At 47.1% G+C, this 24000-nt stretch overlaps 1 protein-coding gene across 2 annotated transcripts in view; it reads left to right on the top strand.

Moving 5' to 3' along the window:
• The window catches only part of me1 (malic enzyme 1, NADP(+)-dependent, cytosolic), a 78655-nt gene that overhangs the window by 35272 nt on the left and 19383 nt on the right, over window positions 1-24000 (top strand). For both annotated transcript variants that reach the window (XM_083678772.1, XM_083678773.1), the window contains 2 exons: window positions 17507-17582; window positions 19275-19436. In XM_083678772.1, coding sequence (XP_083534898.1) covers window positions 17507-17582; window positions 19275-19436 — 238 coding nt within the window. The remainder of the gene's footprint in view (window positions 1-17506; window positions 17583-19274; window positions 19437-24000) is intronic.

Genomic DNA, 24000 nt, shown 5'->3' with positions numbered 1-24000 from the left:
CACACACACACACACACACACACACACACACACACACACACACACACAGGGTTACTTCTGGGTTATTCTTCCAAATAGGACCAACCATCCTTCGCCTATTTATTTTTAATTTAACCTTTACGTTGGCATGGAGTCCCACTGAGATCAAGGCCCTCGTTGTTGAAGCATGTGATTGTTTTTCCCGATTGTGTTTCATCATGTTGTCATTTTGTATGATGTATGGTTGTAAATTGTGTGTACGCAGGGCTCTCTCGTAAAAAAAGAGACCTTGATCTCAGTGGGACTCCCTGCCAAAATAAAGATTAAATTAAAAAAGTAAAAATAGGCTAATGACCGAAGAAACAAGGGATTTCATGGTTGTGCGGTTCAAAAATAGACACACACACATGCCTGTATAGTAGCCCCATCAACTGCCCTGTTAACCTCTCTGTCATACAGAGCCAAGTGACTGATTAACCTTCTTCACACTAAATAGGGGCAATCATTGGTGCTGATAAGAGCTAAGTCAACAGATAACAGAGCAGTAACTGCCCCAGAGGACCACTGGCCCCTGCCCTCCCACAGATAAGAGGATATCACTGGGAATGGTATGACAGGTATGTTGGAGAGGCGGTGTATGGGGCTTTGCACACTACAGGGCTGAACCGAACCATACCATGCTGGCTCGGAGACATATCCTTCCACGTTGTACTTTCCAACACTGTTTCAGCCACTATGGTGGATGCATAACCAGGCCAGCCCGGTACAGCTCAGTTCGGCTCTGCAGTGTGAATTAGGGTTACATTGTGATTCTTCTCAGAATTCTCCCCTCTGTCTGGGATATCATTCCCAGTACAATACTAAATGGAAACCCTAAAAGTCTCTGTGTTTGATTTGACAAGCCCGTCTGCTCACAGCTTTGGTTTGTCTATAAACACTAGCGGTGCTGTTATGTACTTGGCAGTCCTAGAAGTAGAAACAGTTTAGAGGGAGGAATGGAATTAACCTTTAATTATTAATTAAATAAAAGCGATCGGGGTTGATGATAAAGTCACACACATACTGCACCCGTACGCGCACAGGTTCATTTTCCGCGCGCACACACACACACACACATACACACACACACACACACACACACACACACACACACACACACACACACACATACACACACATACACACGCACACACACACACACACACACACACACACACACACACACACACACACACACACCAGAAGCCTTCACATTGTGGCTTTTTATATTTAGTAACACAAGTTCTGCCAGTGTCTCTATTGCCAGTCACTGTCTTACAATATTATTTTCATAATGAGAAATGGGGAGCAGAGCAAACACATGGAACAGGGCCTGTCTCTTCCTGGCATGTCATCAAAATGCGCCAGCCACCATACCGCCCGGCCACTAACAACAACCCGAAGGTTTGGCTGGCTATATGATCGCCAGCACAGATGATCAGAGCATAGAGTGTTTGGAAACTGATTAAAGAGCTGTTTTATTAGCTTGGGAATGGATTAATGATGCCAGGGTTAGCTCACTAATAGCCTGTAAAATGTAAATCCATACTCTTCTGGGTTTTTTTTTTTCTTTCTCAATGGCAGGCCGTAGAGGTGTTTTTAGTTAAATGTCACAGTTAAATGTGTCCCCCTCTTTGAAGTCACTCTACCTCAACATACTTCCCCCTGACCTGTCCATGTCGGTTCCTACGGGCCTTTTAGACTATATTACATACTCCACTATATCAACAGCAATAACTTGTGTATTTCTCTCAGTGGAAACCGCATTACAGCCAAGAGTTGTTTAAAAACCGTCAGTTTCAATAACTTGCTCTGTGGGCAATTTGATCCTGGTTCCCACAGTCCCTCAAGCTGTGGGAAAACAGAGTCAAGAGATAAGAAGGAGAGGAATGGTTTAGTGGCTTTCACTCTTGTATTATGTATTACTCACTTTTACACGCTAACCATTGAACTCCATTACCCTCACACTATCACACTCCCAGATGCATACTCGCACGAATGCATTCAAGGCCCCTTAACTCTAGGCTACTATCGGTTCAAAAGTGTGTCACTACCCCATGCCTCTTAACATATCATGCTTATGACAGTGTTATTACTACGTCATAGCCACACTGTCAAATAAAGTATAATCACAGAAAAGACAATAAACAAGTGTGTGTAATGTCCAGTATGTTAGAAGGTTGGGAAAGTATTTTAAGTTATTGTTATGATGATGTTGTTATGGTATTATTGTGAGTGATGAACAAAGGCCTGCATGGTACTGTGCTTACTTCTGGGGATGAAACGTCTGGACTGTGGATGAAATGTCTAGATGTTTTGTCATAAAAGATGTTTGTCCCGGCCTGTCTTTCTGTCGTATAAATGTTCTTAATTATCTCCTCATCTGTATCTTATAAGGAATCGGAATCGGTTTCAAGCTGCCATTGGTTTCAAGCTGCCCTCCATCTGTTGAACTGGAGGACGCCGCTGCAACCCTGCCCAGCATCGCCCCAGTCATCGCTGAAATTGAATCCATATTTGTCTGTAAATGTATGAAAGCCTATAACGGACCATAAATCATAGTTGCACTCTCCAGTATTTAACGATGCTATAATATGTAGTTTTGACCTGTCTCTCTCATTTTCACGGTACTTAAACTTTATTTTTCCTGAAAAGAGACATCCCATGTGAGGTTGTGGAAAGCCTAACCTCCTGTAATGCAATTGACTCCCGTGGCCTGATCCAAGCATTTTGCGAACACACAGTAATTGATCGTCGGACACGTTGGCACAAGGTCGAATATCAAATCCTATACGTTTCAGTGCACATTAGGAGGCGCGTTTCAACCCGCACAAAACGCGAGCGTTGGTCATGCCAGGGAAAGTCATGATGGGTGCAAAAAGGACTAATGAATGGAAAAACGTAGTTGAGACGAGACGGATGAGATTGAGACGGATCTGAACGAGAGTTGGGTTCAGCAGGTCTGTGACGACTCTGTCGAGGAGAGGGACTTTCCTTCTGTTTCACTGTTATGTAAGCCTGAGAAACTCAACACCCCCATCCCCACCCCCACCCCCCCCCACCCCCCGACCATGGGCAGTCAAATACTCGGTCTGGCTACCTGGCGACCTTCCTTCTCTCTCTCTCGCTGTCTGTCTCTCTCTCTCTCTCTCTGTCTCTGTCTCTGTCTCTCTCTGTCTCTGTCGCTCTCTCTCTCTCTCTCTCTCTCTGTCTCTCTGTCTCTCTCATCACATCCAGGCCGTGCACTCAGAACAGAACACTCCCCATTCCTGGTTGTTATTTTCAACTCATACAGGTTGGCTCCATTCGTGATACCGTTTGTGCGCAGGTTCTTTTTATCTGTTGTCATGTCATCCAGTGTGATGACAGCCCTATCCAATTGGTAATGTCTGAGCTGCTGCGTCCGTTTTGGCCCCTCTCTCTCCATTGGCTCCGTCAGTTCGGATGAGCATCCTGTCCAGTCCTAGCCTGGAATGGAAGGAGGAACGGAACGAGGAATTCGGTTCCATGCATGACAATGAGCTCGTCCTCTGATTTCGACAGTACCTCCCTCCCACCCGCCTCCCCTGTTCCGGAACCATTGGCTCCATCAGTCCCATCCCTTTCCCAACCTGGAAGGCCTCATGTGGGAAGATGCTTTGGCTTGGCTGAACACTTGGGCTGAATTCACCGGGCTTCAGTACAACGGAGTGACTCAGGGCTGGGTGTGTGGAGGCGTGTAGTGGGGGGGTTGGAATAGGGTTATGGGTTATAGTTTTCCGAGGTTGGGGACGGGAATTGTCTCGCTCTGCAGGTTTTATGGAAAAGGGTGATCCGGTTGAGGCAGTGGGAATAGAATACTTGTCATGCGATGGAATCCTGTCAAACAGTCTGCCATAGAGGGTAGGAGGCCGGAGAAGAAGGAGAGTGTATTGTCTTTCTGCATACTCCTGGCTCACGGAGAGAGAGAGAGAGAGGGAGCGGGGGTAGAGAGAGGGGGGAGGGAGGGAGGGAGGGGGGCTTGAGTGAGAGAGAGAAAGTAGGCAGGAGGACGGTTTGTCCAGCTGATGCTGGATTCCTCCCTTCCGATCACCGTCCAAATTCCCCCGCCTCTGTCTCCAGTTCTCCGGATCCGTTTCCATCTCCCAGAGCTCTGGTGCATATTTAGCCTCTTTTGATGCTGGCCTGTCCCGTTGTAATTAGTTATTTTTAAACTGGGAAAACGGAGCAAATGTCAGAACAGAACAGAACAGGGCCTGGCATAAGAAGGGATTATTGATGGGCACTGCCAGTGCCATGCCCCCTTCTGACTCCTTTTTCCCCTTCCTTTTGCAATGCATGGTACTGATTTATTTTAGTCAATGGGTTGGCACGTTTACGCACTGCTGTTTGAATGGATTGTTCCGTATTCCTTATGCCAATAGCTACAGTTCTCTGACCACTTTGCTAATGGTTCATTACAGAATTGGCCAGTTTGACCAAACCAAGGGGCTTTGGGGCCTGTAAACCATCTTGTCTGCCTGACAATGACATGGCTGGCTGGACCTCCTGCTGATCACTTTGCATTAGGAGAGGCTGGTGGAGGCAGAAAACTGAAGGACAGGCTCATTATAATGCATGGAAGGAATGAGGAAGGGTATCAAACACTCATTCCGTTCCATGCATTGCAATGAGGCGGTTCACTGATTTCTGCCTCCCCAGCTTTCCATCACTACCTTGACCACAGATACAGTACACACTACTGTTACCTCTCTACACTGACCTCCAGGCTGTTCTAGTCAACACACAGGCAATGTTTTCTTTTAGGCCTGTATGTAGGCTGTAGTTGCCTGTAGTTGATGCTGCAGTAGGCTGTGGACCTCTGTTGTACCGGTCTGTTGAGAGTGAGAGCAGTTTGACATCTTTACTCCACATGGAGCTGATTTACTCTCCCGATGGGTTGAACTTACTGTCCTCCTCTCCACAAAGAAGCCATTAGCTCATTTAAATACCACTAAGAGAAGGAGGACACAGAAAGCTGAAACCATCGACCTCATGGCTCAAATATTGTAGCGTCAGTCCTTTTCTCTAGCCTGTGGTCTTATACCACATCCAGTCATAGAAATGACTCACTCTCTCTCTCTTTCATTCTCTCTCTCTTTCTCTTTCATTCTCTCTCTCTGTCAGTCTCTCTCCCTCTCTCTCCTTCTGTCTGCCTGTCCACCTATATCTCTCTGTTTGTCTCTCTCTCTCTCTCATTGTCTTTCACTCCTTGCATCAAACTACCTCTCACTCTTACTGCTCTTTCCCTCCAGTGAGACAGACGATCCGGTTGGATGTCGTGTGTGTGTGTGTGTGTGTGTGTGTGTGTGTGTGTGTGTGTGTGTGTGTGTGTGTGTGTGTGTGTGTGTGTGTGTGTGTGTGTGTGTGTGTGTTAGGTCTCTTCTGGACCCCACACGGCTGTCTTTCCAGTCTTTTGACAGAAGCAAATGACCTATTGATTTTGAACACAAACCAGAGCGCTTTCCAAAAACCACAGTTGGTCCAAAGGGAACCATTTAGCCATATATTCTGGCCTCAGACAGAACAAAAGGCTTGATTTCTCTTTAGAGGAACTTTTTTGAATTATCGTTTAAGGGGTGCCACAGAGTCCACTCACCACTACAAAGGGGTCACATGGGTGTTCACTGTGTTCTCTGTTGGGTTTGGACAAACTGAAGAGCAAAACAATTTGACGTGTTATAAATTCACCTCTCTCTCTGTCTCTCACACACACACTCACTCTCTTGCTCGCTCACTCACTGCTCTGTCCTGAGAAAGTGTTCGGCAAGAGGGAACTGGAACATTTATCAATGATAAGAATCAAATAGAAACGCTAAATATGTATGGTTGGACACACACACCCAAACCCAAGCATCCAAGAACCCTTTATTCTTAATAGGCCATGGTCTAAATATGTACAATACAACATGTATCACCATTGTTATTTGGTTTATTGCATGGTATTATGAAGTGGAGTGGTTTTTGTTAGTTATAGGGGCAACACTGTGACCGTGTGTGGATCCAAATGAACAAAATCCCCCAAACAGATGGTTTCCAATTCTAAGAAGAGAATTATTCCTGTGAACAATAGCCAGGGGATGAAAAGGTGGGAATTCTTCAAGGTTTAAGTTTTCACCACATCTTCATTAGTATTCTGGACCCTGGGCTGAAGGCAGTGTGGTGAGGACCATTTCTAATGGACATCGGAGAGGTTTGATCTGTGTTATTGGTGACTTCATGTTTCAGCTTCTCTGAGGTCCCTCTGAACCGGTATTGTTTTTTTTACTTCATTTCCCAGCAGCTGGGCTGATTTAAGAAGCATGCTGTGTTAATGTTGGAATAATGCTGTTGTTAGAAGCTGCATTGTAAATTCATGACCCCACCAGGGAACAACTAAAGTATTCTTATAAATTATTGCCTTGACTGGCGGTCCTGACAGGGGGTATGCAGTATCTTGGAGATCGGTCTGTTTTTGTGCAATATTAAAGAGAAGGTCTTCCATGTGGCCTGCTGTACTGTTAATAACCAGTCCCTGCATTCTTTCCCATCTAAATTCAGCAACAGTACACACACACACACACACACACACACACAGACTCCCCATCTAAATCACCCAGTCCGAACGCAACGAGAGCCATTCCGTCGGATGATTGTGTAGCACGGAGACACAGTCCAGTAGATGAACGCAGGCTAGTATTACATGACTCAGGGAGTTACAGTACAGTATCTGTATGTCTGTGAGAGGTCAGTGTAGGGTTACTATCCTACTCCCATCTGGGAGACATAGGACTGACGTGTGTGTGTCATGACTAGTGGGTTTTTATCTCTGTTACAGAGGTCAGGACTTATTACCGGCTTGGCTTATGGCCAATATATCCAGTATGGAATGTTTAATCAGATCACATCATCTACATGTTTCAAAACACGTCCATTTACTGCTGCAGCCAATCAAATCTCAGACTTTTAGGTCCTGCCCCAGCTCTGTGCAAAATGGAAGCAACCGCTTACTAGGGAGAATAGGGGGGTAAGTCTTTGCCTGGTCCAGCCAATGTGCCCTCTCCACAAAATACCGCTGACAGATCTTTTTATAAATGTGGGCTTAAAAATTAAGTTCAGTAAGTCATTATGCCCTCTGTGGGCATAACACCTGTGTGCGTGTGTGTGTGTGTGTGTGTGTGTGTGTGTGTGTGTGTGTGTGTGTGCACAAGCGCATGCCCCTGTGTGTGTGTGTGCGTGTGTGTGTGTGTGTGTGTGTGTGTGTGTGTGTGTGTGTGTGTGTGTGTGTGTTATATAACCCCTCTCTTTGCATAACCCGTCCAGTATTTCAACAGTGACAGCAGCACTACAGAGTCTGTCATTAGTCTAACAATACCAGGTGTCTGGGTCCTATGACAGCTCCAGCTGGGAGATGGCTGTACCCATCACAAGCTGGGGCCCAGAGTCGGAGACAGACAGAACAGAGTCCTTTATCTACAATCCTAATATACTGTTCGGCTCTGAATCAGTAGAGGCTGGTGGAGGTAGAAGTCGGAGGACGGGCTCATTGTAATGCATGGAATGGAATGAGGTTTTGATACCATTTTGTTGCATTACAATGAGCCTGTCCTCCGATGTCTACCTCCCCCAGCCTCCCCTGTTCTAAATATACCTACAGTATTCCTGTCCATTCTTAGGACACTTCTTTAACAGTGCATCAGTGCCTATGAAGAGGGTTATGGATCAAAACTCTCCCAGCTGTTTTATGTAACCCACTGTTTGGGCCTTGGCACTACGCCTTGTAAAAGCACTGAGAACCTCTCTCTCTCTCTCCCTCCCTTTCTCTCCCTCTCACTCTCTCTCTCCATTCCCTCTCTGGGTGACATTTCAGAGTGCTTTACACAAACGTATTCGGTTTGACTGGTTCAACTCTGAGAGAGGGTTTTAATCCACGCTGGCCCAGGTTGTGACAGCCCTCCGTGCACACCTTCTCACAGTCCCCTCAGCGGGCGGCTCTGTGACAGCGCTGCCATTTGAAAAGGTTACGTAATGACTAATGAGGACCGGTGAGCGAGTGGTGAAGGGTGGGGGGGGGGTGACGTGGGGGGGGGGGGAGATAGCGGATGTGTTCTGGGTGAGCGGCCAGTTTCTCCTGGGGCCCGGTGTTTGTTGAGCACGCGGGTCAGCGGTCTGTCATCGTTTTGTCTCTCTACGGGGCTCTGGCGATGTTTTGGGTCAGTCTCTGGAGCAGTGCTGACTGGGCCTGTGTTCTTTTGCGGCCCCCTCTGGCTCCCTGGGGGGGGTGTTTTCTGGTTGGTTTTGGGGTCAGCGGTGCTGCTGATCTAGCTCGCCAAAGCCCTGTATGTGTGTGTGTGTGTGTGTGTGTGTGTGTGTGTGTGTGTGTGTGTGTGTGTGTGTGTGTGTGTGTGTGTATGTGTGCATGTGTGTATGTGTGTGTGTGTGTGTGTGTGTGTGTGTGTGTGTGTGTGTGTGTGATCTACCCAGCCAGGCTCAACACTACTGCCCTGTAAACATCTAGTTATACCGCTATTCATTCTATTAGTTATAACTCTGTTACAGTAGCCACACTCTCCCCTCCAGACACACACACACATCCTTTCACATAATAGGTCAGAGGCAGTGAGCTCTCACACCCCCCTTACCGGTCTCTGCATACTGTACATTCCTTCTACACATACATCTGTCTCACACATTGTTAAAACATAATTTGACTTTTTACTCTGATATGACCACTGTTATCTTGACACCTAACACCAGATGCAGTGTTGACAGATTCTGGGTGTATACCGAGTGTGGCAGTGGTGGGTCGTGTATTTTCCACCTCGGCCTTCAGTGCTATCCTCCCGCAATTCAACCGCCTTCGAATGACCTCACCATGACACTAGGGCTATAGGCTATTGTCATTCGACGTAACCGCCCCATATTCACAGTGACAATAACCTTTATCGAGTGGAATAAAGTGATTTAACACGAGGCTCAACACCTATGAGAGTTACAATACAGTGTTCCCTCGACGCTGTAAGCCAGGTGTACCTTTCGTAGTTGCTCGATTGAAAGTGCTGCACAAATCCTTTCCCTGGCTGGGACTGGGAACCCTTCCTCACAATTTCCAGCTTTTCTTGAAAGCTCCTTCTCCAAAAAGGCTTTTCTGCCACCAAATCCATTTATTCTCCTCTTTCAGCCATTGTGCGTTAAAAAAAAACACAGGGCTAAGTAAAAATCTAAACAAAAAATCTAAAGCACTACATCTAAAAATCTAAACGTCAAGAAAGAAAGTTTAAATAAATCTTATATAAAAATATAATTTTCTGATTCTGACAATCTCTAGGCCAGCAGAGAAGGCCTTGCTGGCCCTGAGGCCCGCCTCTGTTAGAAACTCATAACAGTGTCAATAAGACAAAACATATTGGACAAAATACATATTAATGCAATGAAATAATTTTACTGAAGTAGAAATATAAATTTGTTGTGACAGGTGGGAGAGGAGGAGAGGGGGGGGGGGGGACACAAAGGAGAAACAGGTGTCACTCTCCAACCATGAACGGCTTGCAGTATTCACGAGAGCTGCAGCTCTGCTCCTGGACTATGTCCTGAGGACTATGTCCTCTGCCTGTCCTCTGCTCCTGTAGCAACGAGGTTAGCCTTAGAAAAAGAAAGAACACTTTTCACTGGCTATTCCAGCTACTCTATACAACACGTTCTTCACATCACATTTCTGTATACACAGTTTGTTCACACTGATGATAACAGCGTCAACCAAGCATGACTTGCTTGATGAGAGTAAATATTACAACAGTGTAACAGACAATAACAGTGTTACAAGATAATAACAAACGGCCAACAAAAAACTGCTTACAGATTTGTCTTTTCCTCGACCCCTTCGAATGCCTCTCCAAAGGCCATAGAAGCATCCACCTCCTTTCTTCCTTCCTTTCACCTTAGTAGGCTTTACCAGGATGGTGTCAACCACTGCAGCAAGCGTGATGTCCTGGTTAGGCTGAAGCAGGCTGACTGCACTGGACTTGAGGTCCTCACTTGCCTGTAGAAGGCTGGTGTCAATCACTGCAGGTTTAAGGTCCTGCTTAGAGTTGACCAGGCAGGTGTCAGTCACTGCTGGCTTTAGGGTGGCCATGACCTTAGAAGAAAAAATGCAGCAAAAAACCTTTACAGAACAGCTATGAACTGGATATTCCAGCAACTAGTTGTGAAATAAATAAATAATGTGTTAATAAAGATAATAAAGATCTATAATGAGAATGAACAGTACACCAGTGTAACAGAGAGGGACAGTAGGAGTACTGCTTACAGGCTTGAGGTCCTGGTTAGAGTTGACCAGGCTGGTGTCAGTCACTGCTGCCTTCAGGTACTGGCTAGGCTGAAGCAGGCTGGCTGCACTGGACATGATGTCCTCACCAGACGGAAGCAGGCTGGCTGCACTGGACATGACCAGGCTGGTGTCAACCACCGCAGCAGGTATGATGTCCTGGTTAGTATGAAGCAGGCTGGCTGCACTGGACTTGAGGTCCTCACTTGCCTGTAGAAGGCTGGTGTCAATCACTGCAGGTTTGAGGTCCTGGTTAGAGTTGACCAGGCTGGTGTCAGTCACTGCTGGCTTCAGGTCCTGGCTAGGCTGAAGCAGGCTGGCTGCACTGGACATGATGTCCTCACCAGACGGAAGCAGGCTGGCTGCACTGGACTTGATGTCCTCACCAGACGGAAGCAGGCTGGCTGCACTGGACATGATGTCCTCACCAGGGTGGACCATGCTGGTGTCAACCACCGCAGCAGGCTTGATGTCCTGGTTAGGATGAAGCAGGCTGGCTGCACTGGACTTGAGGTCCTCACTTGCCTGTAGAAGGCTGGTGTCAATCACTGCAGGTTTGAGGTCCTGGTTAGAGCTGACCAGGCAGGTGTCAATCACTGCTGGCTTTAGGGCGGCCATGACCTTTGCCATAAAAAGGGTGAGGAGAAATTACAGAAATAAACCTTTACAGAACAGCTATGAACTGGATATTCCAGCGTCCCATTTACAACTAGTTGTTATCACACAACTTGTTTTACATTCAATACTGTTTTGACAAGATGTGTAATTCAGTGACAATTGCATGAACATTTTACCATCACATTTCAATGAGCAAAAAGAAACACATTATTTCATTTTCACATTGATAATGACATTGTTAACATGAAAATATTGATCCATACAGGATAAATAAAGATGAATAATGTGTTAATAAAGATCTATAATGAGAATAAACAGTGCAACAGTGTAACAGAGAAGGACAGTAGGAGTACTGCTTACAGGTTTAAAGTCCTGGTTAAAGTTGACCAGGCTGGTGTCAGTCACTGCTGGCTTCAGGTCCTGGCCACGCTGAAGCAGGCTGACTGCACTGGACTTGAGGTCCTCACTTGCCTGTAGAAGGCTGGTGTCAATCACTGCAGGTTTGAGGTCCTGTTTAGAGTTGACCAGGCTGGTGTCAGTCACTGCTGGCTTCAGGTCCTGGCTAGGCTGAAGCACGTTGGCTTCAGAAGACTTGACCTCCTCACTTGACAGAAGCAGGCTGGCTGCATTGGACATGAGGTCCTTGCCAGGGTGGAGCAGGCTGGTGTCAACCACTGCAGCAGGCTTGAGGTCCTCACCAGGGTGGACCAGGCTGGTAACAGAACCGCTCTGCTCATGTTCCTCTTCCAACTCCAGCAGGAGTTGAATAGTAGCTGAGTCCATTATCACCATGGGCTCCCACACCATGCTGTCAAGGCCTGCCACACCTGAGGCTCCGGGCTGGAGGCTGGTGCCCAGAGTGGGGGGTGAGGATGGGGAGCGTTCATCCACCCTGAGCAGAGAGCTGTCGCAGGCTGCTGGAGCATATAAGTATTTCTCACCTAGTAGCTCACGGAAGGACTGGGACATGGATTTGGCCTGGGGGAGCAGGCTAGTACCACTGACTGCTGCTGGTGTGATGTCCTCACTACCTTGGAGCAGGCTGATGTCAACCACTGATGCTGGCTTGAGGTGCTCGCCAGAAGGAAGCAGGCTGGTAGCAGAACAGATCTGTTCATACTTCTCTCCCATCGCTAGGAGGAGTTGAAACTCAGCAGAATCCACGGTCATCTTCGTCTCCCACTCCATGCTGTCAAGGGCTGCCTGGCCAGCAGCGTGCAGGTTGGCCTCCAGAGTGGGGGGTGACGCTGAGGAACAGTCATCCAGAGTGTGGGGTGAGGCTGGGGAACAGTCATCCACCCAGAGTAGGAAGTCCTCACAGCCTGCTGGGGCATAGCAATACTTCTCTCCCACCATCTCAGCATAGCACTGGGCAATGTATTGGCTGTCAGGCCCTTTGAGGGCATTGAGTTGATTCATACTCTCATTTGAGAAGACTGAAAGAAACACCATGGAAACATAGGGTAAACACAACTGATATTGTCTCTGAAGGCAAAGGATATTTGACAACAAACATGTCATTTTCCCCTCTCAGAAGTATTTTAAAAGTCATTAATGATAAACCCTACACCAATGCCTGACATATTCAACAGTATTTGTTTCTTGTATTGCTTGGTAACAAGAAAAACAGTATACAGTGATTTGAGCCAATTTGAGCACACTTACATTTATGATAACCCACATGCACATTTTCAATACAAGTCTGCATTTTAAAACTACAATTTAAATTATAATTTCCTTTTCTCACCTGAAAAGTAATGGTCGTTCATTGTCGTCCGTAATTAATATTGTAAAAATGTAAGGTTATCGCTGTGCGACTGTCTTGTTTGCGAGCAAAGAAGAACTAATTAATTCATTCGAGTTCTTCAGAAGTGATAAGAATGTGTCTGTATTGTGATGCTCTATCGAAGAGATGGATTCGGATTCCTCGCAACTGCAACATTCGATTACATAGCATTACGCAATAAAGGAATTCTATGGAATTCTATTAGTGACACATTTAGCTACAGTAAAAGAAGTTTTCGCAAAATTGCTTTGGCCCACACACTCACATCACACTCACACTCACACATCGTTAGCTATTTTATTTTCATGTCTTTATAAGCTAAGTATGTCTACACAAGAATTGTATACGAGACAAGTTGGCAGTGCAAGTCTGGCCTACTTTCTGTTTGAAAAAAGAGCGGGCAAGGCAGGTGCGCAATGGGCCCAGTATTGCGCGTCTGTGTGGTTTCGGACAGTATGCTAAATACATGCCGTTTCGTTGAGAAACCTCCGAACATTTCGAACAGGTTTGTTATAAGTGAAACCGAGAGGTATTCGCTAGACTGTTTGCTAGGGTGTAATGCTGCTTTCAGCTTATCTGGGTGAGAATAGATATTCAAGGAATGGACCATTTCTACGGCAGAGATATTGTGTTTGGCAAAGTCTTTGCGATGGCATTTACGCTAATGACAGTGTAGGCCTGTGACACTTCTCTCATACATGTTATGAAGAGTATGTTTAGCATGTAGAGTTGAATATATCATGTCAGATGGATGAATCTCTTTTATCATAAACATACCACATTGCTTTGTAATAATTGAATACACACACACACACACACACACACACACACACACACACACACACACACACACACACACACACACACACACACAAACACATACAGACTTATGAGGTGGACACAATAAACCCCTGCATTTGTGGTTGAGTTCTATGATCTAATATATGATGGTGAACCTACTGATGCAAGAGTGAGGTAATTAAAAGTAACCTTCATTAGAAACCAGTGGCGGGTCGTGTATTTTACACCTTAGGCCGTCAGTGCTATCCTCTCGCAATTAAGCTGCCTTCTAATAACCTCACCATGACACTAGGGCTATAGGCTATTGTCATTTGACATAACCGCCCCATATTCACAGTGACAATAACCTTTAGTGGAATAAAGTGATTTAACATGAGGCTCAACACCTATGAGAGTTACAATACAGTGTTCCCTCGACGCTGTAAGCCAGCAACTGAGGGAGTAGCAATGAAATGACGTTAATAAACTGATGGGAATGAACTTTGGAAAATACATATAGCATTAATGAAAATATATATTAAATTATGAACATATAATGTTCTGATTCTGACAATCTTTAGGCCAGCAGAGAAGGCCTTGCTGGCCCTGATGGCCCGCCTCTGGAGTGTGGAGGTCAGGGCCAATGGAAATCTCAGTCCAGATGAAACGCTCTCTTATGAGGGAATATAGACCTCAAGCCTTCAGTGAAACTGAAGTCCATCTGAAGAAGGGCCTTCTCTGTATATAAAACAATGACTTTAGATATGGGGTGGGAGAGGGTGTTCTTCAGGGGCTGGTCAGCAGTTGTAGAGGGAGGGGGGTCAGAGGAGAGATGTCACTCCTCCATCATCCCTCTCTCCTCCACCCCTTCCTCTCAGGGGTCACGGGGGGTCAACGACTCCCCTGACAGCAGTGAAGAGAGGTGAGAGAGAGACAGAGGGATAGACATGGAGAGACAGAGAGGAAAAGTGAGAGAGAGAAAGAGAGAGAGATTACTCTAATGATACATGTTTCTGGTATTAAAACAAGGAAATGAGGTCCAGTGTTTCACAGTATGCTTGGCTCCTATATCCAGCCCTAGACACCCTTCCTTCCCTGGACCCCTAGCTAGCCCTGCCACTGGCAGCAGCTCAGCCCCTGGCTCGCTCCTGGCAAACACACGTAGCAAGCCACACACACACACACACACACACACACACACACACACACACACACACACACACACACACCAACACAGTCTCCTCATTAAACCTCCTGCCAGTATAGCTTTGTGCGTCAACCAGGGCACGCAACTGGGAATGTGTACTAGTGTATATAGGCACACAATTTAAGTAGGAGACTAGTCTGCACACACACACACACATGCACACGCACACCCACACATATACACACACACATGACGCACACTGATCCAGCTCCTCCACAGCTCTCTACAGCTGTTCAAACGTCACACAGACTGAGCAAATGTTCCCCCGATGGTACGTACGCTTCAAACAGGACACGCGTGTGTTTGTGTGTGTGCATGTGTTTGACTACGGTCAAACTATGCCCTGTGTGTTGTTGGTGAGCGTCAGTGCTTCCATTTGGTGGCTGACCCAGGGCTGGTGGAGTTTAAAGTTGAGTGTGACCGAGGACCACGGATGTTTTTCGGTCCAGTTTTGTTTAAACACAGTCTGCTCTCTCTCTCTCTGTCTCTTTCCTTTTTAACTATTATTTCCATCTTCTCCTTGCTTTCTACCTTCTCTCTCTCTCTCTCTCTCTCTCTCTCTCTCTCTCTCTCTCCGTCTCTCTCTCTGTCTCTCTCTTTCTCTCTCTCTCTCTCTCTCTCTGTCTCTCTCTCTCTCAATCTTTTTCTTTCCCTTTTAACTATTATTTTCATCTTCTCCTTGCTTTCTACCTTCTCGCTCTCTTTCTCTCTCTCTCCGTCTCTCTCTCTCTCTCTCTCTCTCTCTCTATTGTTGGTGTGGAAACAGGGACTCAGGCTGATGAGAGATGTGGCAGGAGAACACACTGTTTACCTACTGAGACCAAATATGTCGAGCCCCAGGGTGAGTGACGTGTGGGGCTTAGGGATCTATCTTTAATTCAAGTGGACTCCATACTGACTGATCTTCTATCAGCCCTGCACACACACACACACACACACACACACACACAGTCACACATGCACACATGCATGCACACACACACACACACACACACACACTCACATATAACATCTAACCACTATGTCACACACACACGTGCGCATGCACAAACTGTACACTCCCACACACACACGCCATGGAAACGAACCCAAAGACTCCAGACTCAACTCACGGAGGTCTCCGTTTCCAACAGATATGATGTAGAGCGGCTTGACGTCTAGAATGTTCTCAAGGGAAAGAAATGTGACACCTCATTCTATCAGACCTCGTGCCGAGCCTATTCTCTACAGCAGTACACTGTGGCCCAGTGGGTCCTGATCCAGAAGGCTAGCTCTCAAACCTTCAAGGCCAGTGGTTCTTGGTCCCGAGATCTCGGAAAACTTGATGACGCCTGAAATAGTGTCATAACCACTGGAGTGGAGTTGGTGTTGTAACGTTTTCGTGCTGAAATGGCATGTTATTCAGCGAAGGTTTGCGTAGTGACATATGCTCGCTAGATAAGTGAATCGCCAGTCATGACAGTGGGGTCAAGCTTCAAGTTATCAGAGCATTTTTTATGTGACATTTTTATGTTTCTTTCTTCTGCTCTCTGTATTTTCCTGCGGCATTCCAGTCTTTTTAACAGTGTTTCGGGCTGTTTGGAGCTTGACGGTCTCCCCTCTCATTTTCCACCAGATTTGACCTGTGATGGCTTGTTTCTACATTTATGAGCAGATTTGTACAAATAGAGATGTTTGTTTTTTTTACTGCTGCTGACACATGTGGTGGTGATATGTGCCTCCTCTACATCATGACCAGATGGGTTGGTGTCGGGGCGGGGGGGAGACCCCTTAAACCCACCACACTATCATCTCTATCACACACACATACACACACACACACACACACACACACACACACACACACACGCATGCATGTACACACGTACACACACATTCACACACACACACACACACGCATGCATGTACACACGTACACACACATTCACACACACACACACACACGTGCACACACACTAGGGCTGAGCTTATCTCTTCATCCTGGGTTTTCTCCTGGAGCAAAGGACACATCTGCCAAAATGGGTTGGGGGGGGGGGGGGGGGTAGTAGGGTGGAAGAACGGAGAGGTGGGATAGGGGGGTGGCAGTTGGGGGCACATCTCCAGGGATATATTAATTCCCCTCCTCAATTCCTAACCATAGCCATTAAGTGGAGAAAACATCAAACTGACCCAAGACCACCATCTAGATTCCAGGGGCATCCTCCCCCTCATCCTGGGGGTCCAGGGGTCCCCTCTAGACTCTCTAGCCAGGGTCCTCGGTCCAGCTATTGGTTTACCAGGTGACGTCTGTTCTGAGTGGGGTATTACAGCACAGGCTGGCTATGTGCACGAAACGGATCTAAACATCAAACAGCCTCTGAAGCGAAGCTTAGAATCCAGATCGGCACTAGCATGAACTCAGGTATCCAATGAAAGCAAAGGGTTTTGAAAAGAAAATACAGGTTTTTTTTTTATCGAAGGCGACTACGTAGAGACCAGAGCTGGATTCCCTTATGTTTGTTTAAGATGCACATTGTGAAAGATCAATCGTTTTCTGGTGTCCTGTGCTGTTGGGAGTTGTAGTCGTTAGATCTTGAAGGGATGTCTCTGTGTTCTGTTCTCTGACTGTGTCTCGTTTGATATGATTGTGTGACTGTCTCCTGATGTCTCTGTGTGACTTGTGTGTCTCCTGATGCTTGTTTTTGATGCCCGTAGTGAAAACGTAAACAGTGTTTGTAGTGCCTTATCTTCTGCTCTCTCACTCAAGAGTCTCTCCTCTCATCTGTTTTGTTCCCAGGGGGCTCTTCATCACCATTCACGACCGCACTCACATCTCCATGCTGCTCCAGAGCTGGCCAGAGAAAGACATACGCGTAAGTCTTCGTCTCCACCGGGGGGGCATTGTCTGCTTCTGTTTGATTGGTTCTTGGTTGTCCTGTGTGATGGCCTAGGAGTTTGGTGTTCCTGATCCCTCAGAGCCGTAGATAGAGATAGAACATATATCTCTGTGGTCAGTCAGTGTCCACATATGCATGGACAATGTGGCCATTGCTATGTCCCGATGTTCAACCATTTTCCTACAGTTTCCCCTATCGATCGATCTAAAAGAACCTCATAATAGTAGTAATCACGATGGTGTTACCATCGATCCCATGCTTTTAAACACACGAGAGGGAGTGAACAAAGTCCACACGTTCAGGGAGAATTGGGCTCATGTAGAACCCCCCCCGGAGCTGTAATTTTCCGATTCCAGTGCAGTTATGTGCAAGTCACGATCTGGGTATATAGGCTACAGTATGACCAATGCTCCAAGTATTCCTGGCATGTACAGATATACCGGCTCCAGTCGCTGCCGCTCTCCCACCTGCTCACAGCTGTCAACGCCACGGTATTTACCTCAGCTCTGCTGACATACCGGCTCATATTCATACAATGTCTTATCGCCAGAACCAACCGACACGTCCTACTGACATTGTTCTAATAAGAGAAGGGCAAGTGAGAAGAGAGTCAATCCAGGAAACAAATCAATAAGCCTTGCCGTAGAAATATTGGCCAAAAATAATAACAAGAGTTTCTCGGTAAAAAAATAAAAATAAAATAAAAAACAGCATCGTAAACCTTTAACGATATCGATAGAATGCTCGTTAAGCGGTTAGAGAGGTTATGAGGCTGATGACGTCATGCCTGGATGCGGGGTGAGAGCGCAGTGGAACAAGGCAGTAAAAGAACGGTGCCAGAGTCGTCACAGAATAATCACGGAAAACATACAAAATAGCTCGTTTTGCGATCGAACGCCTCTGGTGATCAGTTGGCGCGGTGCAATCATTAGGTTCTCCATTGTGAAACACACCGGTGAGCTTGTTCAGTGTTTCACGAGAGAGTGCATGGTAGGGCTGGGTGAAGCAGGGTCAGACCTACAGGGGAGACGGAGGCGCAGGATTGGTGGGTTGTCGGGTGCGGTTGCGTGGGAGAGGGGGATAATGCTATTGGTTGGAATATTTCCTGCTATGTCGTATGTTTCATTTACTCATGGCTTTATTTATGAGACTGATTTGATGATAATGGCCACTGTTATCTGTGATGTTACTTATTGTCTTGTCCTACCTCATTGCACTACTGCGTATTTGTATTATTTGTATTATTTGTATTATTTGTGTTTGTATGCTGCATTGTCAAGAAACCGAGCCCAAGAATTTTACTCCCTGCACTCAACAAATAAACTTGAAACCTGAAACTTGAGACTTGAAACTTGAGTGTCAATGTACAGCCTGTGAATGGCGCTAGATAAGAAAGCCAGTAGTGTTACTTTAGTAACTTAGTGATTCCGAGACTTCTCTTATCCAGTGTCATGTACAAGCTGCTCTGACCGATCATGCATGTGATTGCCTCAGGTAAATGATTGACAGGTGTGATGCGATTAGATGTTTTCTGACCGATCACGCATGCGATTGGGCCTCTGGTAAACGATTGACGGGAGGGATGCGATGGAACGTTTTCCTGACCGATCGTGCGTGTGATTGGCCTCTGGTAGATGATTGACAGGTGTGTGTTATTGTGACTGACAGGCGGTGTGTGTGACGGACGGAGAGAGGATCCTGGGCCTGGGGGACCTGGGCTGCTACGGCATGGGCATCCCGGTGGGCAAGCTGGCGCTCTACACGGCCTGCGGAGGCATGGCGCCCCAGCAGTGTCTGCCAGTCATGATGGACGTGGGCACGGACAACGAGGTAAGAGGACAGAGGGGGAGGCGATACAGGGAAACAGCCAATAAGCTGCTACTGTGTAACTCATCATTTTCACACTAGCTTTATTGCCCTAGATTTATTATCCAAATAGACACATTCTTTTTTTTATTCTTTTTTTTGCTTGGTGTCATGTGCATGTTAAACTGTGTTACGAACAGGACCAGAACATTGACATTGACTGGAAATACGATTGACAACAACACCCAATACTGCATTGGCGTCTAACGACTAATGTCACATTTTAAATGCCAAGGGTGTTATATGGCAGTTAAAACAACACTCAAACACAGTACTGTCCAGCCCGGTAAGCAGTTACCCAATTTCCAACCATGACAGCCAAGAAAAGGACAACTCTCACCAGGAAACACCCTTTACATAAGTAAGGTAAGCCCCATAGGCCAGTGCCAGCCAGGAAAGCACCTCTCTCTCTTGCCAACCTACCAGGCAACAGTACCACTGCCAGCCAACCCTGTAGCAGAGGCAAGCCCAGGTCTTTCCAGGGTTCCAATTACACATCGACTCTTTTGGGTGCCGAGCTTAGACCTTTTCTTTTTTGAGAGCCCACATTGATATTTCAAGTGTTATAGGGGGGCCCTGAATTGTATTGGGGGTGGAGCCCCCCTGAAATTCCTGCCCTAGGTCATTCCTTCTTTATCACAGTGGTCTTCTGTATGGCCACAGCTGAAAGACGATCCTCACTGGGTCCACTCTAATTAAATTAAGGATGATTAACCTAAGAATAGTCTGTGTGTGTGTGTGTGTGTGTGTGTGTGTGTGTCACGTGTGTCACGTGTGTGTGTGTGTGTGTCACGTGTGTGTGTCACGTGTGTGTGTGTGTGTGTGTGTGTGTCACGTGTGTGTGTGCGCGTGCACATGTACTTGCACACGTCTATATTTAAACTCTGTGTACTCTCGCCTATGTCATCCCTGGTCCAAGGGTGTGTTGCTTGTTGTTTGACCACAGCTGACGCCTCTCTCTCTCTCTCTCTCTCTCTCTCTCTCTCTCTGTCTAAGCCGCCCTGCACTGTCCTGGACACAGGCCTGCTCTCCTCACTGTCCCTCTGGTGGAGCTCTACTCTCCAGCACCGTGTGAGGAGAGCAGGGGTGAAGGGGTGTGTTGGGACTCATACCACACGGGAGGGACAATAGCAGTTGTCAGAAATGATGATGGGGGGGGGGGGGATAGAATGAGAGACAGATACTTCTTGGTTGACAGCAAGAGAGAGAGAGAGAGGCAGGGTGAGAGACGGGTGGATAGAGGACAGGAGGGGAGGGGGGAGGAGAGGGAGGGGGGGAAAGAGAGGGAGGGAGGGAGAGCAGAGTTGGACAGACAGGCAGCATGAGAGAGACTAGCCCCCCTCAGCCCTGCCAAAGAGCGGCCCTCTCACTCTGGAGGGTCTCAGTTTCTTCAGATCTCTCTCTCCACGTCCCTCTCTGTCGACCCCGTCCCAGTTCACACTTCATCAAACCGCACAGAGACGAAACAGAACTTTCTCATAATCATAAACGAGGCATAAAAAAGCCCTTTGAGAAGTTCCATAAAAGATATAGCATTACTGCATTAAGTACAGTTGGTAGCTGGAGGGGATTACAGTCTCTCTCTCTCTCTCTGTCTCTCTCTCTCTCTCTCTCTCTCTCTCTCTCTCTCTCTGTCTCTCTCTCTCTCTCTCTCTGCCAGATTCTCTCCCCCTCAACTCAACTCTGCCTCACCTCACATCCCCAAAGGGGTTCATGCCACTACCTTTTACTCCAGTCCTGTAATAGAGTCTCCATGCATCCTTCTCTACAGTATGTGCACAGGCACACACGCAAGCATGCACACTCTCACACACACACTCTCACACACACACGCACACACACACACGCACACACACACACATACACACCACACACATCCTCTCTGCATTTCTCTTCTATTCTTTGGTTTGGTTTTGGCTCAGAATGGCCATCCGGTCTGCTGAAGGCCTCAGTATGAGGCCGGTCCAGATCAGTGGTAGCATGGCTGTACGTCAACAAGCTCTGGACTTTTATAGGCGTCAAAACAGAACTTTAACAAGCTGGGCCTTTGAGCCACTGCTCTGTGTCTGTGTCCTCAATACACTCCCTACTGTACCTGCTGCCAGCATAACAGAGCACAAAAGGATTGTGTGGTGTGTGTGTGTGTGTGTGTGTGTGTGTGTGTGTGTGTGTGTGTGTGTGTGTGTGTGTGTGTGTGTGTGTGTGTGTGTGTGTGTGAGTGTGTTGGACTGTGGTGTGTGAGTGTGTCTCCCTCTCAGTCTGTCTGCCGTCCCTGTTAATCTCTGTCTTCATGGAATTTTGTGTCTGTTTTATGGGTACCTAAAATCAGCCATGGCAATGAAATGAGACACTCCAACTCTAGTGGACTTTGGTGTCTGTCTTCCCATCTATCTGTCTGTGTGTGTGTGTGTGTGTGTGTGTGTGTGTGTGTGTGTGTATGTGTGTGTGTGTGTGTGTGTGTGTGTGTGTGTGTGTGTGTGTGTGTGTGTGTGTTTTTTTTGTGTGTGTGTGTGTGTGTGAGCGTGCGTGCGTGCGTGATGGTCTGTTGTGTGTTGGTGTGTGCTTGCTTGCGTGTGTGTGTGCGTGTGTGTCCGGGGGGTGTGTGTGGAGACCTGTGTGTGGTGTACCTCTTCCTGTCTCTCTCTCAGAGGAGATGCAGCTTTCTTCTATCTGTCTGTTGTTTGCCAAACCTGTAAAGTGTTTCCAGATGTGGAGCTGCAGGATCACAGAGAGGGATGTCACACTCTGCAGGCCGGAGCTCAGGGTCTGGCAGAGGGGACCGCAGGCCAGACACATTCACCTTACAAATCACCTCACCTGCCTGAGGAACAGCATATGACAGCTTTTAACACAGATCAGTCGTCAGCCAGCACTCCATCGGAAACAGATGAAGGAAAGACGTCACACACACACGCACACACACACACACACACACACATACTCACTCACACACACAAGAGGCACATACACAGGGGGCACAGATTAGGTGTGTGTGTGTGTGTGTGTGTGTGTGTGTGTGTGTGTGTGTGTGTGTGTGTGTGTGTGTATGTGTGTGTGTGTGTGTGTGTGTGTGTGTACGTTACGCAATCTCTTAAGAGAACTAAAGGGTTGCACTGTAGTCTATTTGGCCATGACAACCTTTTCCCATTTTTCCATTATTCTGAAGAGTTGACAGCCCCAATGAGATGTAATAGGATAAATGGACTGGCTGTGTGTCTTAAGCCATGTGGAGCTCCTCTGGAGGGCTGGAGGTACTGGGGCTGCTGGGGCCAGGCGGTAGTTAATTGATGAAATGATGCCTATTATTACAGGATTACTCCTGCCCTTGGGTTGGTATGGAGAGGTTAGACTCCTGCACAGAGGTCAGGCTGGCTGCCTTCAGCCTCTGGGCCCTTTTTCACCATGAAAGTCTTATTACTGGATCTCTCTGTCTCTCTCTCTCTCTGTCTCTCTCTCTCTCTCTCTCTCTCTCTCTCTCTCTCTCTCTCTGTTCCCTCCTGCTCCCTGTGTGTTTGGGTTGTACATTGTACCATGTAGGTTAGAAGCAAGGGAGGCTGGTGGAGGTAGAAATCGAAGGACAGGCTCATTGTAATGCATGGGATGGATTACAATGAGCCTGTCCTTGTGGTTCGGTACCATTCCTCATTCCGTTCCACGCATTACAATGAGCCCCGTCCTTCGATTTTCTACCTCCACCAGCCTCCCCTGATTTAGAAGGGGAATGTGTTCAGCAGACAGCAGGATATGCTGACGCTGATGTGTAGGACGTGTGGGAAGTGTCGTGTGGGGGGCGGCGTAAGGCATTTAGGATGTGCTTGGGGGGCAACTAAGGCGTTTCGGATGTGCTCTCCTCTCCAGATGGAACCCTAACCCAGGAATGCGGAAAGTGTGTAATCCCTTGTGTAAACCGCCGCTAATCCCTATAGATCCCTGGTACCTGGACATCTCTCTCTCTCTCTCTCTTACATGCATACACATACATACACACACACACGCACGCACACACACACACGCACACACACACGTCAGATTCCATTGTGATTTATTGACTTAATGAAGTCAGTTAGGAGGCGGTATCTGGGACAGCATTCACTCAGATTAAACAAAGTAAATGTTTCTGTGCACACACACATATTGTATGGGTACAGACATTTTCCCTCTCCATTATGCTGTCATCTGAGAGGAGTTGGCACTCGGAGAGGCTTATTTGGGAAAGTTAGACCTCACAGAGTTCATCTCGCTCCCAATCTCAGTTATTACATTTCTTTTCTGTGGCTGATTTCACCTGGTATAACCTCTGTCACAATCATACACACACGCGCATGCACACACACACACAAACACATGCATTTGCATGCACACACACACACACACACACACACACACACACACACACACACACACACACACACACACTGTAATAAGAGCTGATGATGTCACCCTGGACAATGTGCTGTTTGTCTGTATGTTGGGTGGGCTTTTTCATACAGACAGGTATCCCCCCCCCGTCACCCCCTATCCATCCCCT

The sequence above is a fragment of the Argentina silus genome, assembly GCF_951799395.1.
Source record: "Argentina silus genome assembly, chromosome: 10".
Classification (NCBI taxonomy): domain Eukaryota; kingdom Metazoa; phylum Chordata; class Actinopteri; order Argentiniformes; family Argentinidae; genus Argentina; species Argentina silus.
This window is presented reverse-complemented; position numbering and strand designations above follow the sequence as displayed.